The 20,397-nt window shown below is 39.4% G+C and overlaps 1 protein-coding gene across 6 annotated transcripts in view; it reads left to right on the plus strand.

Annotated features, from left to right (window-relative positions):
• Positions 1-9,755: 9,755 nt before the first annotated feature.
• ZC2HC1B (zinc finger C2HC-type containing 1B) overlaps positions 9,756-20,397 on the plus strand; it is a 40,480-nt gene continuing 29,838 nt past the window's right edge. For 3 of the 6 annotated variants that reach the window (XR_011258657.1, XR_011258656.1, XM_069598619.1), the window contains exons 1-3: positions 9,759-9,989; positions 13,956-14,075; positions 14,613-14,751. Coding sequence is in view for 3 of the 6 variants with exons in the window: in XM_069598619.1 (XP_069454720.1) it covers positions 9,819-9,989; positions 13,956-14,075; positions 14,613-14,751 (430 nt within the window). In the remaining 3 variants the exon portion in view is untranslated. Of the gene's footprint in view, positions 9,990-13,340; positions 13,576-13,955; positions 14,076-14,612; positions 14,752-20,397 lie in introns of those variants that run through there. The other 3 variants (XR_011258658.1, XM_069598621.1, XM_069598620.1) reach the window with 2 other exon arrangements.

Genomic DNA, 20,397 nt, shown 5'->3' on the forward strand with positions numbered 1-20,397 from the left:
TCAGTTGTCAGCTACCCCATAAACTTTTCCCTGACCATGTTTTTTTAATAGCTCAAACCTTTCTCTGCATTCTTTATGTTCCTTTCTTTCTTTATGTTCTCTGTAACATCTTTTGGCATCTGAGATGTTATCTTTTCAGTCTCTCACTAGAACACACTGAGGGCAGAGTATTTTTCTTTACAAAGTTATCTCCAGTGTCTAGAACAGAGCTTGGCATTCAGTAAGTGATTAGTAAGTAATATAAAATGAATGGCTATTTGGACAGATATTTCAGAAAAGAATTGCTTAAATTTGAAAGGACCTAGGTTCAGTCTTAGCCAGAAAGAAGGCCTCAGGCATCCCAGATAGTGGGTAAAAATTACTTAAGAATTTGCCTGCTGTATTTTAAGGACCTACTTTGTTTAAACACTGTCTGTGATTGGTATAAAGTCACTTTTTTGGATACTTTAGAACTTATTTTACAAGTCAAAGTATCGAGAGCTGTTATAATTTATGCCACCTGTGACATATCCACACATCCATTGTGATGTCATCAGATCACTTCAGGTGACCACTACAGAACTTTATGAAGATTGTCAGTAACTTTGAATTATCAATACTTTTATATTCCTTCTTGTGTGTTGCCATTAGTATATTTTATTCAGCTTACTTGTTCCAGTTAAAGGTCAGAAGAAGGTAAAGATTCTAATGGCCTTGATTTTTACTTGTAAAACTTACAGGAGAATATATAATAAACATTCCAGTTATTCAAGTTAAGTAGAACGAGTTATTCAAGTTAAGAAATAGAACACAGAAACCACCTGTATGTTTTTATTCAATTTATTCTTCCCTTTGGTAACTCTTACAATCTAGACTTTTATATTAATCGACATCTGCATGGTATCCCTATGAATACAATATCTTGTTTAGCTTTGAACACCTGAGAAGCACAAGTCTAGGTCAGTGACTCTTTGATCAAGACATCCTTGAGAAGATAGCTGAATAGTCTGAGTCTTCAGCTCCTAGAGTTTTAAAGAACCCCATGTGTAGATGTCTGAACTGGGTGATGAGTGAGTCCTGGGAACACAAGTCACCACAGTTGGAGCATCCTGGATCTCCTGCCAAAATAGGCTTAGCAGCTGTCTGCTTAGTCGTTTTGTTTTCTGCTTCTCCACTTAGCATGACCTCTCTCCGTCTCTGAAGAGGTGAGTGCAGAGCCTTCCTGTGGAGTGAGATGAGTCTCCTCAGCTGATCTAGACATCAATATGAAGAGCAAGTAGGCACTTTTCTGGGATTTGATCAAGTAAACCAAGTACAGAACAGAATGAGAGCCAGATAAATACAGGAAATAGTATCCTTAGATTACAAAGGCTGTGAATATCTAGGTTCTGACTACCTTCAGCATATCTGTGTCTTAGTCACTCTCCTCCAGTCTGAGCTGGTTGCTTCTCTAGTTCCGGGGCCCAGCTGTCGTCCTGTCGTCCTTCTCTCCCCCTTGTGTTGAATGCCTGTTTGCTGTATCTGTTACTCACCATGTGGAGTATATATCCTCCAGTAATTCTTGAGACAGAGAACATAGGATGTAGTCTTTGAAGGCTTACTTGTCTGGAAATGTGTTCTACCCCCGTATCTGATTGGTAGATTGTGTGGGTATGAAACTCTAGATTGCAGGTTATTTTCCATCAGAAGTTTAGAAAATTTTTCCCTGCTTATTTTCATTTTTATTGTTTGTGAATCTGAAGCCATTCTGACTCCTGATACTTTGTAAGTTAACTTTTTTCTAAGTCAATAGAATCTGTCTCCAGTGTTATAAAATTTTGCAATAATACTTACTGGTACAGATCTGTTTTCATTTGTGGTGTATCTTAGGAGGCTGATGTCCTTTCACTTCTGGAAATAGTTTTAAATTATTTTTATTTTCTTCCTTGTATTTTCTCCTTTCTCTCCTGATTTTCTATTTTGGAGTAGGACCTTCTGGAGATGTACTGTAATTTGCTTATGTTTCAGTATTTCTATGTCATTTTACTCTGCTTTTAGGGAGACTCCACTAATTCTGCCTGCCAACCTGCTGTTGAATATTTCTCATGTAAGGCTTTTAATTTCTAAGAGCTTGAATTCTCCTTTATAGTGTTCGCTATGGGCTTACATGCTGGAGACTTCCCTCAGATCTTTGGAAATTCTTGTCTGTTGTTCACAGTTAAGATTGGAGGAAGAAAACACTGGAGACTGAATGGATGGGTAGCATCAGATGATTTTGAGCTTTTATTGTAGGGTGGTCTGGGGTGAGCTGTTTCCTGAATCTTCCCAGTGTCAGTATCTTTAGCTCTTTCTCCATGGAATGATTATATTCTCAGGAAAGCTTGCATCCTGCCTTGAGAGTAAGGGTCTGGCAGGCAGAGTTCTGTGAGCCAAGTAGAGGAAGGTGGGTGTGGGATATTTTCGGCTTCCAGCATCACTGTAAATGAGATTAATCACTAGATTATGCACACATATGTCACATATGCAGTTAGTCCTCATTAACCATGGAGTTCCTCTTTGCAAACTGACCTACTCAATAACATTTATAACCTTAAATCAGTAGTCAAAGGTGCTTTCACGGCCGTTCACAGCCATGTACATAGCAGTTTAAAAGTTGAGTCATCTAACACCCACACTCCCAGGTAGGGTAGCACGATGTGACGCTCTGCCTGCTTGTTTCAGCTGTCCTACTGTAAACAAGTGAACACTTTATGGTCTACTTCATGCCATGCTTTTCATAATGATGTACTTTTTCTTGATGGTTTCACTGTTTAAAAGGCTCCCACGCATAGTGTTGCAGGGCTACATATCTAAAATATGTTAGATAATCTTCATGCCAGCTTGAAGTATGTGGTTGGCTATGAGTTCAATGTTGTTGAATCAACTATATTTAAGGTGTCTTTGAACAAATACAAAGAAGGAGGTTAAAATGTGACCCAGAGGCTCACAGGAGCTTAACTTTGTATTTCCCCCAGGAGTAATGTCAGTATTTGCCCATTTAGTGCTTGGCAGGGATATATGGAATGTTACTAGCACAAATATTGAGAATCAGCTATGTGTATATGAGTGATGTCTACCTATCCATGCCTTCAGCTGTGCCTCATGTTGACTCGTACACAGACCTTCCGTCTTATCCTTTCTGAAGAGTAGTCTTCTGCTAGAGTTGGAGAAAGGCAGTCACGCAGCGGCTGTGGGATGAAGGGAGAAGAGTCTAGGAATCTCTACCTCTTTTTAGAAGACTTTCTCCCTGATTCTCCATATTTTTGCAATCTCTTCTTCCTCATGTATCCTGTCCCTGTGTCAGAGGTATGTCCTGCTTCAGAAGTTTCTATGATTTTGAAGGGTTCTGTGTGTAAATCTGGATGGTTCTCAGTTGTGTTTTTTTTTTTTCTGCCATCAGCTTGGGAAGTGGATTTTGATATAGTTTTATGTCCTCCAAGTTGGTTACCATGTCCTCAGCTTTTCAGATTCCAGTTGTTGTTGGTTTTTTTTTTTTTTGTCCTCATTCCTCCCTGTCCTCAGGGTTCTCCGTGTTTCTAAGTCCCTTTACCATAGGATTTGGGGAGAAAGCAGAAAGAAAATGGGGTATTCTCTGCCATCCTAATTTCCTTAGTCTCAATTCCTTTTATTTTATAACTCATGTTCCTGAGATAATAAGTTTTGGCTAGTATGCCAGCCCCTTTGCTGTAGGGCCCAGAAAGATGTCCGTATTGCTCATATTTGCATGTTCTAGACTGCAAAGGACTCAAGAGTTTTTGATTCACTGACAACTAAATAATTTTCCTTCTTTGCAATGTCTTTATAAGGTGAAATATAAGTAATGTGGATTGATAAGTGTCTCTACAAAGCATTCTTAACTTCCAGCTCAGAAAGAGAATGTCTACTCTCAAGTAGAATTTTTTCCAACTTCACTGCAGCCATAATCCTCTCCAGGTTTCTTATAAAATTTTTGAACTGAGATTTTATAATGCTTATTTATCATTGTTAACATGCTAGACAAAACTGTTGATCGCTTCCAGATCACTTTCCTCATTTTAAAAATTGTCTTAAGATTGTGAACCAATGTATAAAAACAATAGCCACTTTAATAGTCTCCTGAGACTCCAGTTAGGGTAAAGTTAGAAATAGGTAAGTTAATGTCATTGTTTTAGAATCTTTTCTATCAAAAGTTTTTTAAATGTCATTCTTTCTTTTAAACAGCAATGCATAATATATATAGAAAAATTGAAAATTTAGGAAACAAGTTTCACCTTTTCTCTTCGCACTCTGGGTAATTATGTGTTGTATGTGTACCATATATATATGTATGTATATCCTTCCAGTCTATTTGTAAATACATGAATAAAATGCATCTTAAAATTTTCTTATTATTCTCCCACAAATCATTTTTAATTACTACATTTTCATCCACTCATTAGCAACCTACTTCTGTAAAGGCCGAAAAGTATTTATAACTTGGCTTTGCAGACTATTTGGTCTCTGTTACAACTACTACACAACTCTACCTCTGTAGTTTGAAAATAGCAATAGATATATAAACAAATGGGGCTGACTGGGTACTATTAAAACTTTATTTATAAGATCATGCAGCCTCAGATTGGGCCCAATGGCCATGAGTTGCCAGCCCAAAGGTATTTAAACTTTTAATTTTGATGCAGTTCATAAAAAATTGTGGAGATTCCTGCACTGTTTATCTAGTTTCCACCAAGTTACATCTTAACTACAGATGTTAAATCCAGAAAGTATACATTGGTACAGTGAGTGTTTGTAGTTCCATGCCATCACTTCTCAGCTAAGATCAAGTGTAATTCCATGCCATGTTACTACATGCATCAACACCACAGTAAAGATGGAGAACTAGCCCATCACCCAAAGGTCTTCCTCATTCCACCTCCCTCACTGACCATCCCTACCTCTTGGCAATCACTAATCTCTTCCATCTCTACTTCTGTCATTTCGAGAATATTTTACAAATGGAATCATATGTGACCTTTTGAGAACAACTTTTCACTCAGCAGTGAGATTGAATCAGGTTGTTTTATGTATCAGTAGTTGTTCAGTCTCTTAAATTGTGTCCAATTCTTTGCGACCTTATGGTCTGTAGCATGCCAGGCTTCCCTATCCTTCACTATCTCCTGGAGTTTGCTTATACTCATATCCATTGAGTTGGTGTTGTCATCCAAACATCTCATCCTCTGTCACCCTCTTCTCCTGCCCTCAATCTTTCCCAGCATCAGAGTCTCTTTCAATGAGGCAGCTCTTCCCATCAAGTGGCCAAAGTATCAGAGCTTCAGCGTCAGTCCCCCCAGTGAATATTCAGGGTTGATTTCCTTTAGGATTGACTGGTTTGATTTCCTTGCTGTCCAAGGGACTCTGAAGAGCCTTCTCCAGCACCACCATTTGAAAGTATCAATTCTTTAGCCATCAGCCTTTATGGTCCAACTTTCACATCCGTACATAACTACTGGAAGAACCATAGCTTTGACTATGCGGTCCTTTGTCAGCAAAGTGATGTCTCTGCTTTTTAATACACTGTCTAGATTTGTCATAGCTCTTTTTCCAAGGAGCAAGCATCTTTTAATTTTGTGGCTGAGGTCTCTGTCCACAGTGATTCTGGAGCCCAAGAAAATAAAGTCTGCTACAGTTTCCACTTTTTCCCATCTATTTGCTATGAAATGTTGGGACCAGGTGCCGTGATCTTGGTTTTTTGAGTGTTGAGTTTTAAGCCAGCTTTTTCACTGTCCTCTTTACCCTCATCAAGAAGCTCTTTTGTTCCTCTTTGCTTTCTGCTGTTAGAGTAATATCACATATCTGAAGTTGTTGGTATTTCTCCTAGCAATCTTGATTCCAGCTTGTGATCCATCCAGCCCAGCAAGATGTACTCTGCATAGAAGTTAAATAAGCAGGGTGCCAATATACTGCCTTGACATACTCCTTTTCCTGTTTGGAACCAGCCTGTTGTTCCATGTCCAGTTCTAACTGTTAGCTTCTTTACCTGCATATAGGTTTCTCAGGAGGCAGGTCAGGTGGTCTGGTATTCCCATCTCTTGAATTTTCCACAGTTTGTTGTGATCCACACAGTCAAAGGCTTTAATGTAGTCAGTGAAGCAGAAGCAGTTGTTTTTCTGGAAGCCCCTTTTTTCTATGATCCAGTGGATGTTGGCAGTATATCAGTCCCTTTCTGTTGCTCAGCAGTGTTCCAGGGTATGAATGTATCACAGCTTGTTCAACGATTCACATATTGAAGGGCATCTTGGTTGTTTCCAAGGATTCTTCTAAGGTTCTATTGATCTCCATGTTTGGTTCTCCGTGTTTCCTTTTCTCCTGGTTGTCAAGCTTCCAAGTCGAATGTGTTTCAGAACGTGGTGGTCCATCTGTTTTAGGAGTTCAGTTGAATCATATTGTGTTTGTCATTATTTCAAACTCACTGGACTCAAAACCCAACTGATTCAAACCAAAGGCCATTGATCTTCCAGGGACTTCCATCCATTTACTTTGCAGGTTAGTACTGATACAGTGTATTTATGGCGATGGTTGAGTAAATAGTCTTAATACTTGTGGAGACAGAGACTCAAGTTTGAGTCTCACTGTTAACACTTACTACCTGTTGTCCTCAAGAAGTCACCTAATCTTGAACCTTCATTTTCTTATCTCTTAAGGAAAAAAAAAAAGAAAAAGGAACAACCCTATCTCATAGGATTGTTGTGAGGATTAAATGAGATTATGTAGGAAAAGTATTTGGGGAGCAGGAAATCACCCTACGAATGTTACTGTAATATTCATAAAAGTAAAGCATCCTTCTTTAGTGTTTTAGAAAAAAGTTTTATAATTAGGGTGAATAGTTTTTATTAATGGGTAAGTATGTGGAGGAATGGGACATCCTTGCTGAAGAAAGAAAGTTATGACCTAGTTTTTACAGAGTTAGAAGGCCAAAAGAACAGAGGAAGAATGGTATTTCTGTATGCTGCAATGGATGACCTGTGTTCTAATACAATACCATCTGGCAGATGTGAGAAGAAATCATTTAAATCAACAGTGTCTGTAATGAGCTACCATCTGATTCCTGTTAATCAAGACTTCCTTTCTCAAACTGTCTTCCCATGGTTTCCATGACCCTGTTCTCTCCTGCTTTCTCCTTCTGGCTTATCATCATCATCTTCTTGGCCCTTAAATATGGAGTTCCCTAGGGATCATCCCTGTACTTCTCTTTCCATGACCTCTTCCCTGGCAATATCATGCCTTTACATCACTCTCCAAACAAAGCCTACATCTGTGTCTCTAGCCCTGACCTCCCTCATTTCCATCCTGCTGGCTGGATGACTCTATCTCAGACTCAGTATTTCCAAAGCTGAGGTCATTTTTCTTGCAAGATGTCCCTTCTTTTTGAATTATTTCTTTCTTTCCATAGTCCTATTGTCTTTTCAGTCCCTGAGCATTCTCTCTGTCACCTCCTGCTGCTGCTGCTGCTAAGTTGCTTCAGTCATGTCCGACTCTGTGCGACCCCATAGACAGCAGCCCACCAGGCTCCCCCGTCCCTGGGATTCTCCAGGCAAGAACTCTGGAGTGGGTTGCCATTTCCTTCTCCAATGCATAAAGTGAAAAGTGAAAGTGAAGTCACTCAGTCGTGTCCGACTCTTAGCGACCCCATGGACTGCAGCCCACAGGCTCCTCTGTCACCTCCTAGTATCCCCCAAATCCAGTCATCATCTTATTGATTCTCTGGCCACAGTGTCTCTCATTTCCTCTTTCCTTTCCATTTCAGGTCTACACCGTTAGCTTTTTAAGTAAAATCCCACTTTCCATCCCCACCGCTATCTGTTCATTCCTCCTCAGGTTTGTTACATGAATCTTCTACAGTGCCATCCAGGTTCTTCCTGCCCAACGTCCTCAATTGCTCCCCTTATTTGTATAATAGTGATTAGCCGGATGGTTAGTCTAATATAAAATATTCCCCACGATCAAACTGCTTTTTTATGATCTTTATATTTTACATATTATGTTATATGAATTTATTAATTTGGCTTTACCGGGTCTTAATTGAGGCATGCAGGACCTTTTTTTTAATTGCTCTTAGTTCCTTGACCTGGGATGGAACCTGAGCCCCCTGCATTGGGAGCACAGAGTCTTAACTGCTGGGCCACCAGGGAAGTCCCTGCTTTTTAAATCTTTCTTCTCAACTCCAGATGAACTGAAAGGCAGTAATATGAAACAAAACATTTTTCCACAATGGTTTGCTTTTCCAACTTCATTTAAAGTAATTTATGGGCATACCTTCTCTCCTTTTCTATGCTGGACCCATGTATAGTTTTTCTCAATATCCCCACAGAGTTGCATATAACAGGTGTTTATTTATTGAATGAATAATTGGTCCTATGGTAGAAACTCAATTCTCATTTAACCCATACATCCAAGAAGTAATTATTGAGAACCTTATTGTGGGTCAGGCACTTTGAGACATTGGGACAGAGTGGGCAGAGTTTTGTATTTTTCTTTTTTTTTTTTTAGATATTTTGAGTTTATTCTTCATTTAATTTTGAAAACACTATAACAATTGAATATTTTTTAGAAAAATAATAGCAAGTAGTGAGTATATTATTACTGTAGTTCTTCACTTATTCTCTGCTACATATAAAATGTTTTCAGTGAGTCTTATTCACAGGCCCCGTGAAGAGATCGGACACAGAAGCACCACACTTGGGGTGCTTCTCACCTGCTTCTTCATTGTAATGGCTTTGTCTTTCCTAGTTTGGAGCAAAGCCCACTGGTTCTATTTGGTCCATTTCATCCTCCTACTTCCTTTCTCTCAGGTAGTTTCCTAGCAAAGAGATTTGTTGAGAAAGCCATTCTCAGGAAAAAGTTCAGTCTCTCAGTCTTGTCTGACTCTTTGCGAACCCATGGACTGCAGCACACCAGGCTTCCCTGTCCATCAGCAACTCCCAGAGCTTGCTCAAACCCATGTCCATTGAGTCAGTGATGCCATCTAACCATCTCATCCTCTGTTGTCCCCTTCTCCTCCTGCCTTCAATCTTTCCCAGCATCAGGGTCTTTTCCAATGAGTCAGTTCTTTGCATCAGGTGGCCAAAGTTTTGAAGTTTCAGCTTCTCAGGAAAGTTTACCTTAAATTCAGTGACTAGGCAACCCATTTCATACAGTCCATGATAAATTGGCATGCCTTCATTTAGCACACACATGATCTTACATTCTAGTAGCAATCTTAAAGATGTTACCATTGGATTATTTGTGACTTAATACTAGAGTATCAGCTTTGTTTGTTGTTTAGTCACGTAGTCATGTCTGACTCTTTTGTGACCTCGTGGACTGTAGCCTGCCAGGCTCCTCTGTCCATGGGATTTCCCAGGCAAGAATACTGGAGTGGGTTGCCATTTCCTCCTCCAGGGTATCTTCCCAACTCAGGGATCGAACCCACCTCTACACTGGCAGGTGGGTTCTTTGGTGGCTCAGTGGTAAAGAATCCACTTGCCAAGCAGGGAAGCATGCGTTCAATCCCCTGAAGAAAGAAATGGCAACCCACTCCAGTATTCTTCCCTGGGAAATTCTATGGACAGAGGAGCCTGGCGGGCTACAGTCCATGGGGTCACAAAAGAGTCGGACGTGACCTAGCACTAAACAACAACAAATCAGCTTTGTACTTAGTGCCGGATATCTTTCTTTAGACATTAGTTTAATGATATATTAAATAATTGTACTCTGGTTGCCTGAGCATATGGAACTTATCTGTTTAGTGAAGTGAGAAGTCTATGTTGGGAAAACATGGGTGAGTTTTACAAAGGATCTTCCTAAGAGAAGGAAGTCACTGGGTGATGGGGGAGAGTGAGGATATCAAGCTATTGAGGTCTCCTCCACTTAGTCATTTCTTCTTGGGCAGGCAATTCCACGAAACTAACATAATGTGCTTTGGATCCTATACAGATGGCAATCAGGAATTATTTCCCTGTGAAGTCTGTGGAAGACGCTTTGCAGCAGATGTTCTGGTAAACATAAAGACATTTTGTAGATGTGTTTCATTGGAGTTAAATGAACTGTCAAGTTAGTGAGGAGGCCGCAGTGGCAAAGATTAAAGACAGATGTGGAGGGAAAGCAAGGAGAGAAAAGTACATAACCTATGGCTGGCAGGCCCCGAGGACACTTAGGTAGGTTGATGCTGCCCCCTTCGAAAGAGAGCTTTTTAAATCTGGTCCCCTTACTGAAAGGAAGCCAGATAAAAGTGTCTTGGCACAGCTGATCGTCTCTTGAGAGGTTTTGGCTCTTTCACCTTTTCTATAAGCATCAAAAATTCAAATTTTAAGGCCAAAACACCAGGGAAATTAGCTAGTCAAGAGGAATGAACATTGAACTTGGAGCATCTGGAAACTTGGCTTTTAGCCTCAAATTTGTCACTAATTCTGACAAGTCCTTTAACCTCCCTCTGTTTCCTGCTTTGCCACGTATAAAGACAGAACTCTCCAGTTTCAGGGATTTTATGTAATTTGAACAAAATGGGTGTTAGTCCTCTTCCAGGACCTAATTGTTAATTAGATTTAAGCTAACTGCATGTCAAGTCCCCTGATTGATGCCCATAAAGTTGAATAAAGGCTTGATTTATTTCAAAATTAGGGAAACAAATGTCCCATATTATGAAGGAGTTCCCAAGAAAATTTATTTTAAAAAAACTAAGTAGATAATGAACTATTAGCTGGGACATTTAGATCAAAGAGACTTGTTTTCAAACTTAAAGAATTTGGAGTATAATCCTGACTACATTTGGGGTGAAAGACTACCAAATGAGGTTGTAGGTTTTATTTCTCTGGGGAATTTAAAAATAGAATATCTGTTCTAGTTAACTGCAGCTAGAGTTTCCTGGATCTAGAAGGGGAACTCATAGGGCCTATTGTGGCCCAATAATCCCCTAGGGAGCTGCCTTTGCTAACCCAAGACTGCACCCCATGAGACTGGATTTGAGACCTAGGGAGGTAACTTTGAAAAGAGATGACTAAATGCTAAGTATTCTTGAGTCCTCTTGAGTTTTACTTCGTTGACCTATTTCTAGGCTACAAAGAGCATTTGATCAAGTGATCTGCTCTTTCTCTTCTCCCCTTCAGTTTTAAAATGGTATGGCTTGTTCATCACCAGGTGCAGTGATTTTCATGGATCCTGTATTTTTTGGGTCTGGACAAAGTAAGTAATAGCTGCTATGAGTTCCATGACCATGAATGAAGAGCACTTAGAGTGGAAGGCAAAGATTGGCATAATCCTTTAGTGGTACAGTAACTTTATAAAGATAGTACACAGGCAGTATTCTTGCCTGGGAAATCCCATGGACAGAGGAGCCTGGCGGACTACTGTCCATGGGGTTGCAAAAGAGTCAGGCATGGCTTAGTGACTAAATCACAACTACAAACAACACAGGCAAAGATCTATGTGCTGCTTCCCTGGTTTTTGTACCAGAAATGCTGAGCTTTTACAGGTCTACTGGCTGGAGTTGTTTTCTCTGCTGATGGTCTTGTAAGTATTGTAATCAATTCAGTTCAGTTCAGTCGCTCAGTCGTGCCTGACTCTTTGTGACCCCATGAATTGCAGCACGCCAGGCCTCCTTGTCCATCACGAACTCCTGGAATTCACTCAAACTCACATCCATCGAGTTGGTGATGCCATCCAGCCATCTCATCCCCTGTCATCCCCTTCTTCTCCCGTCCCCAATCCCTCCCAGCATCAGGGTCTTTTCCAATGAGTCAACTCTTCACATGAGGTGGCCAAAGATTTGGAGTTTCAGCTTTGGCATCAGTCCTTCCAAAGAACACCCAGGACTGATCTCCTTTAGGATGGACTGGTTGGATCTCCTTGCAGTCCAAGGGACTCTCAAGAGTCTTCTCCAACACCACAGTTCAAAAGCATCAATTCTTCGGCGCTCAGCTTTCTTCACAGTCCAACTCTCACATCCATACATGACAACTGGGAAAACCACAGCCTCGACTAGACGGACCTTTGTTGCCAAAGTAATGTCTCTGCTTTTGAATATGCTATCTAGGTTGGTCATAACTTTCCTTCCAAGGAGTAAGCATCTTTGAATTTCATGGCTGCAGTCACCATCTGCAGTGATTTTGGAGCCCCCCAAAATAAAGTCTGACACTGTTTCCACTGTTTCCCCATCTATTTCCCATGAAGTGATGGGACCAGATGCCATGATCTTTGTTTTCTGAATGTTGAGCTTTAAGCCAACTTTTTCGCTTTCATCAAGAGGCTTTTTAGTTCCTCTTCACTTTCTGCCATAAGGGTGGTGTCATCTGCATATCTGAGGTTATTGATATTTCTCCCAGCAATCTTGATTCTAGCTTGTGCTTCTTCCAGTCCAGCGTTTCTCATGATATACTCTGCATATAAGTTAAATAAGCAGGGTGACAATATACAGCCTTGATGTACTCCTTTTCCTATTTGGAACCAGTCTGTTGTCCATGTCCAGTTCTAACTGTTGCTTCCTGACCTACATATAGGTTCCTCAAGAGGTAGGTCAGGTAGTCTGGTATTCCCATCTCTCTCAGAATTTTCCACAGTTTCTTATGATCCACACAATCAAAGGCTTTGGCATAGTCAATAAAGTAGAAATAGATGTTTTTCTGGAACTCTCTTGCTTTTTCCATGATCCAGCGGATGTTGGCAATTTGATCTCTGGTTCCTCTGCCTTTTCTAAAACCAGCTTGAACATCTGAAAGTTCACGGTTCACATACTGCTGAAGCCTGGCTTGGAGAATTTTGAGCATTACTTTACTAGCATGTGAGATGCGTGCAATTGTGCGGTAGTTTGAGCATTCTTTGGCATTGCCTTTCTTTGGGATTGGAATGAAAACTGACCTTTTCCAGTCCTGTGTTCACTGCTGAGTTTTCCAAACGTGCTGGCATATTGAGTGCAGCACTTTCACAGCATCATCTTTCAGAATTTGAAACAGCTCAACTGAATTCCATCACCTCCACTAGCTTTGTTCATAGTGATGCTTTCAAAGGCCCATTTGACTTCACATTCCAGGACGTCTGGCTCTAGGTGAGTGATCACATCGTGATTATCTTGGTCATGAAGATCTTTTTTGTACAGTTCTTCTGTGTATTCTATATTTTAAAGTTTAATATTATAAGCTTAGGTTTGCTCTAAAATAAATGACTTCATGAAAAATGTTTGGACACACTAAGGGAAAATGTCTTCATAACTTACATGGAATTGATCTATTTTTCATTTGTCATATGGTTGTCCCAGTTGTTTCTTGCAGATGTTCTCAAATATTTCTTTGAAACCTCTCCACTCATTTTTTTCAGGAGTTAAGTGGTTTGATTTGCTGTATGTAGAAAAGCAACCCAGTTAAATTCAATTTTGAAATGTTGAGTGGTAAGAGTTTTTCTGAAAAGTTTCCACTTGTATAAGAAGCTAAGTTTCCCCTTACTTTGCATACTTTTGTATGCAGAGAATTACTTCAAAAGGATGGAAAAACAAGGTTGTTGGGACTCAATTCCTGGATGACTTGCTTTTGGAATTTAGAAACAGTGAAGGCAGAAAACAGAATAGAAGAAGTAAAGAAAATTTCCTTGGCTTTAGTGAGTACCTAGCCGAATATCAGAGATAATTTATTTCAATTTAAACTAGAAAGTGAGTCTTTTCAATATTGTTTAATGCTTGGAACTATTTACTGAGCCCAAGTGGTAAAGTTAAATATGTAAGACTAAATTTTAAGTCAGTTTCTTTAGCTGTAGAGGCCTTTTGTTGACCTTGCCCAAACACAATATCTAGTTATGTGTAACATGGGTGAAGAGAGCCAGATGGATTTGCTCTGCTGTGATTTGAGAGTTAGAGAATGAACTTGGCTCTGAAGGTGCAACCCAGTCCCTGCAGTGGGGGCTGCTTGAGTACACTGAGCCATTACGAACTCTGTGATTGTACATGTTAAAAATTTTAATCCCCACTCCTTCTTTTCTAGGAAAGACACGGACCAATTTGTAGAAAACTCTTCAACAAAAAACGTAAACCTTTCAATTCCTTAAAACAAAGATTGCAGGGCACTGACATTCCCACTGTGGGGAAGGAGCCTCAGTCCAAGGTACTATTGATATCTTCCTTGCTGTTCTTGATTATGTCCTTCAGTACATGAAAGCCTCTTTCTGGCTCTCTGCTTTCATTTTTGCTTGATAGGGCAATGTAATGTCATGTAAGTATAATCCACCTTTACTGTTTTCTTTTTAATCATGTTCACTTAGATTTCCAAATGTATTTCAGATACTTTCCAGATGTGGCAGAAAACAAATCTCGTTTATATTTTCATTAGAGTAGCATTAAATCCAGCAATTAACTTGGAAGACAGTCACTTTTAAGGTTACATTTAAGTCTTCCTTTAAAGTTTTGTAATTTCTTTGTTTTTTGTGATTGTTTTTTGTATTTTCCCTCACTACTGTGACTTGAAAATTTTATTACTGTTTTTTCCAAACCTCTTAGTGTTTTTGGAAAGCAAATTTCTCTTTTTTCTCCAAATTTCACAGTTGTGTTTCTTGTAAATTCAAATCCCAGCTTAAAAAAAAAGATTATAACAGTGAGATATATAGCCTAGATTAGTATATGTTGGTTTAATTTCTTTTTATAGCCACAACCCGTGAGAAAATCTAACTGGAGACAACATCATGAAGACTTCATTAATGCGATGCAGTCAGCAAAGCAGTGTACGCTAGCCATTAAAGAAGGCCGGCCTCTCCCACCTCCACCCCCTCCGACCGTCAACCCAGGTGTGTGGACAGTTTGGTTTGCTTTTGACATTTTACTCTTAACCAGTTGAGGCTATGCTTGAGTTTTCGGCCTAGTCATTATGCCTTGCTTCCTCCTGTATACTCTAAAATTTTAAACATTAGCAAGTAAATTATATAAAAGTAATTTTACCATAAAAATTATCTTATCCTATTTTTTCACCTCTGTATAAAGATTCTGTGTTTGCTCCTAACTTTAACATGAGATCACCACTGTACCCAAAGTTATGGCACTACAGAACTACAGGGGATGCTGTTCATGTCCAGGTTGATGATAACGGAGCTAGGCAGAGCAGTGTAAGCAGTTCTCTGATAACTCCATAGTATCAAATACCCACAGCTCTTTATTTTTTTGAGATCAAATTCCATAATATAAAAATCACCATTTTAAATTGTACAGTTTAGTGGCCCACAGTGTTTTTACACTAAGCTTTTTATTTTAAACATTTTCAAATTATAGAAAAGTGGATGGAATTAATACAATGATCACTCATATACCTTCCATTAAATTTGACAATTTTGACATTGTCATATTTTCTGTCTCTTTCCCTTTTTTTCTGTGAGGGGAGCAGAAAGATTTAAAAGTAAGCTTCAAACGTCATAACACTTTATAACTATTTCAGCATGCATTTCTTAAGTACATTTCCTCTGTAACTACAATGCTATTATTGCACTAAGTATTAATACATCATATTTTCCCAGTTATGTTAAGAATGTCCTTTGAAGCTCTCTCCTCACCACTCAGCCACAATCCAGGATTCAGTCAAGATCTGTGCATTGTCTTTTGTTGTCTCTTTAGTCTCTTTTAATCCTGCACAACACCCCTGCCAGCCCAGTTATTTTATAGAACGTTTCATGTACTGGATTTGTCTGCTGCTGGCCTTCTCTGTTAAAGAATCCACCTGCAATGCAGGAGACCTGGGTTTGATCCCTGGGTTGGGAAGATCACCTGGAGAAGGGAACAGCTACCCATTCCAGTATTCTGGCCTGAAGAATTTCATGGACTGTGCAGTCCATGGGCTCACAAAGAGTTGGACACAACTGAGCAGCTTTCAGTTAAGCCATATCAACATTTAACTTGTTCTACACCGCCTGTCTTTGTAAATTGGAGATTAGGACTAGAGGCATGATTCAGTTCAGTTCAGTTCAGTCACTCAGTTGTGTCCGACTCTGCAACCACATGAATTGCAGTACGCCAGGCCTCCCTGTCCATCACCAACTCCCGGAGTTCACTCAAACCCACATCCATCAAGTCGGTGATGCCATCCAGCCATCTCATCCTCTGTCATCCCCTTCTTCTCCTGTCCCCAATCCCTCCCAGCATCAGGGTCTTTTCCAATGAGTCAACTCTTAGCATAAGGTGGCCAAAGTATTGGAGTTTCAGCTTTAGCATCAGTCCTTCCAAAGAACACCCAGGACTGATCTCCTTTAGAATGGACTGGTTGGATCTCCTTGCAGTCCAAGGGACTCTCAAGAGTCTTCTCCAACACCACAGTTCAAAAGCATCAATTCTTCGGTGCTCAGCTTTCTTCACAGTCCAACTCTCACATCCATACATGACCACTGGAAAAACCATAGCCTTGACTAGACGGACCTTTGTTAGCAAAGTAATGTCTCTGCTTTTGAATATACTATCTAGGTTGGTCATAACTTTCCATCCAAGGAGTAAGCGTCTTTGAATTTCATGGCTGCAATCACCATCTGCAGTGATTTTGGAGCCCAAAAAAATAAAGTCTGACACTGTTTCCGCTGTTTCCCCATCTATTTCCCATGAAGTGATGGGACCAGATGCCATGATCTTCATTTTCTGAATGTTGAGCTTTCAACCAACTTTTTCACTCTCCTCTTTCACTTTCATCAAGAGGCTTTTTAGTTCCTCTTCACTTTCTGCCATAAGGGTGGTGTCATCTGCATATCTGAGGTTATTGAAGATAGTTGCCTATAAAAATTACCTGAACACATAAGATAAAATGCAGAGATTGTCAAACTGAATGCTAAAGCAGAGTCCAATTGTACGCTTTCCACAATAAACACTTTAAAGACACAAATAAGCAAGCCAGGAGGTAACAAGATGGGGAGGTGAGCCAGCTAGATCTAGAGAGGCTACACCTTCCCTGAGGGACAGCTGCTCCTGAGCTTGTATCATTTTGTCCTAATTGACATGTGTAGCTATAATGTGATACACAGTGACAGCAGAATATAATTGTTATCAAGTACGTATGAAACTCCAGTACTTTGGCCACCTCATGCGAAGAGTTGACTCACTGGAAAAGACTCTGATGCTGGGAAGGATTGGGGGCAGGAGGAGAAGGGGAGGACAGAGGATGAGATGGCTGGATGGCATCACTAATTCGATGGATGTGAGTCTGAGTGAACTCCGGGAGTTGGTGATGGACAGGGAGGCCTGGCATACTGTGATTTATGGGGTCGCAAAGAGTCGGACACGACTGAGGAACTGAACTGAACTGACACATGGAACATTCAACCAAGATAGACCATGTGCAGGACCACAAAGTAGATCTCAATAAATCTGAAAGGATTGAAATCATACAGACTATGTTATTTGAGTACAGTAGAATTAAATTAGAAATTAATGATGAAAATATATCAAGAAAATTCTTGAAGATTTGGAAATTAATAAATAATTTCTAAATACCCCATGTATCTAAGAAGAAATTACAAGAAAAATTAGAAAATATTTTGAACTGAATGGTAATGAAAACATACCAAAATTTGTGGGATTCAGCTAAAGCAGTGCTTAAAGGAAAGTTTATAGCTTTAAATGCTTGCATTAGAAAAGGGGAAAAAGGTTTAAGTCAATTGCCTTAAGCTTCCTCTTTAAAAAGTTAGAAAAAGAAGAACAAATTACACTTAAATTAAGTATAAGGAAGAAAATAGTAAATGTAATTCATCATATTAACAAAATATTTTTTCAAGTGTATGATCATCTCAATAGATACAGGAAAAGCCTGTACAAAAAACAATGCCTATACATGTTTTAAAAAGAAAAAAGCTCTTAGAAAGGTAGAAATAGAAGGGAACTTCCTTAATAAAGGACATCTCTGAAAAATCTATAGCTAACATCAACTTAAAGTTGAAAAGCTGAACACTTTCCCACTGAGTGCCTTTCTGACCACTTCTGTTCAGCACTATCCTAGACATAGTACCCAGTGTAATAAGAAAAAAATTACATATTTTATACACACACACATAAATTTAAAGGTTGGAGAGGAAGAAGTAAAACTCTCCTTATTTACAGACAGCATGATCATGAAGGAGTAAATGTGCTACTGAAATTACAAGTTAATTTAACAGGCTTTCAGGATATAAAGTCAGTATACACAGGTGAGTTGTATTTCTGTATACTAGGCATTGGAGAAGGAGATGGCAACCCACTCCAGTGTTCTTGCCTTGAGAATCCCAGGGACAGGGGAGCCTGGTGGGCTGCCGTCTATGAGGTCACACAGAGTCAGACACAACTGAAGTGACTTAGCAGCAGCAGCAGGCATGGGTGGGTTAGTTGCTCAGTCGTGTCCAACTCTTTGCAACCCCATGGACCACAGCCCACCAGGCTCCTCCGTCCATGGAATTCTCCAGGCAAGAACACTGGAGTGGGTTGCCATTTCCTTCTCCAGATACTAGGCATAAACAGTTGAAAAAAATATGAAAAATGACATTACAGTCATGTAAAAAACATGAAATATTTATGTATATATTTAACAAAATATGTGTAAGACTTGTAAAATGAAAACCAGAGGACCAAAATAAATAGAGATATTTACCATTTTCGTGGTTTGGAAGACTCATGTATTGTGTTACGAAGTCAGTTATCCCCAGATTGATCTGTGGACAAAATGTAATTCCAATGAAGATCCCTGTGAGTTTTCTTGCCAATGGGAATTGACCAGCTGATATTAAAATTACACAGAAATTCAAAGCCAGGATAGTTTTGAAAAAAGAATAAAATCGAGGACCTACCTATCTGATGTCAAGACTTAAAATAATACTATAGTAATCATGACAACTTGGTATTAGAATATCAACTGAACAGAAAAGAGAATCTAAATGTAGACCTCCCTCCAATCAATTTGTTAATTGACTTTTAACAAAAGTAGTTCAGAGTGGGAAAAGAGAGTCTTACTAACAATTCATGCTGAGACAACTGGATATCTAAATGGCAAAAATGAATTTTGATCCTTCAGATCAGTCGCTCAGTTGTGTCCGACTCTTTGCGACCCCATGAATCGCAGCATGCCAGGCCTCCCTGTCCATCACCAACTCCCGGAGTTCACTCAGACTCACGTCCATCGAGTCCGTGATGCCATCCAGCCATCTCATCCTCTGTCCTCCCCTTCTCCTCCTGCCCCCAATCCCTCCCCGCATCAGAGTCTTTTCCAATGAGTCAACTCTTCGCATGAGGTGGCCAAAGTACCGGAGTTTCAGCTTTAGCTTCATTCCTTGCAAAGAAATCCCAGGGCTGATCTCCTTCATATATGTACACAAAAATTCAAAATGAATCATTGACCTAACATAAGTGCTGTAACTATAAGATTTCTAGAAATAACAAACAACTTTGATCTAAGAGTCAACAAAGATTTTTTAAGCTGGATACAAGATATAGTAACAATTTTTTTTTAAAGGAAATTGATAAACTGGGCTTTGCCAACATTAAAAACTTTAGTTGTGAGAGACACCATTAGGAGAATGCAAAGGTGAGGTATAGGGCAAGAGGAAATATTTATAACACATGTATCTGAGGGAGGTCAAATATCAGGAATATTTAAAGAAGTTTTATGACTTAGTAATAAGACAACAATCCAATAAGGAAAAGGCAAGAGATGTATTTGAACAGAATGTCACAAAATAATGGTGAATAAGCACATGAAAAGATACTCAACATCATTTTTAACAGGGACATGTAAATTAAAACCACAATCAGATACCAGTATACACCCACTTGAATGGCTAAAGTTGAAGACTGACAATACAAGTTAGGGCTAAGATATAGAACAGCTGGAACTCTCATATGCTGCTACTGGGAGTCTAAAATAGTATAGTCACTTTGCACTGGTATTTTCTTAAGTTAAACATACAGTTACCTATACAGCAATTCCATTCCTAACTATGCAAAAAATGGAAAACATGTCCTTGAAACAGACTTACACATTAATGGTCATAGCAGCTTCCTTTAAATAGCATAAACTAGGAGCAACGGAAAATGACCAGCAGCAAGTAGATGGATAAGCAAATTGTGGAATATCTACAAAATGGAATACAACTGAACAGTAAGAAGAAAGTGTAACTATACACGTAGCACCGTGGATGCTCTGTTATAGTAAGATATACAAGGGGTAACGCTCATCTTTAGTAACAGGAAAATAGTCTGTGTTTGGGAGAATATTGACTGAAACAGGGGCATGAGGGGACTTTTGGAAGTAATAAACTTGTTCCATATTTTAATTGGGTTGGTTACACAATTGAATGTATTTGTCAGAACTCAAATAGGTGCATTTTATTGTATGTAAATTATTCATCAAAGTTTATTTTTAAAAGTAAAGAAAAAAGAAAATTCCCTTGGCAGTCCACTGGTTAGAACTCCATAATTTTGCTACCAGGGGTTCGTTCCCT

Source organism: Ovis canadensis, chromosome 8, assembly GCF_042477335.2.
Source record: "Ovis canadensis isolate MfBH-ARS-UI-01 breed Bighorn chromosome 8, ARS-UI_OviCan_v2, whole genome shotgun sequence".
In the NCBI taxonomy this organism is placed as follows: domain Eukaryota; kingdom Metazoa; phylum Chordata; class Mammalia; order Artiodactyla; family Bovidae; genus Ovis; species Ovis canadensis.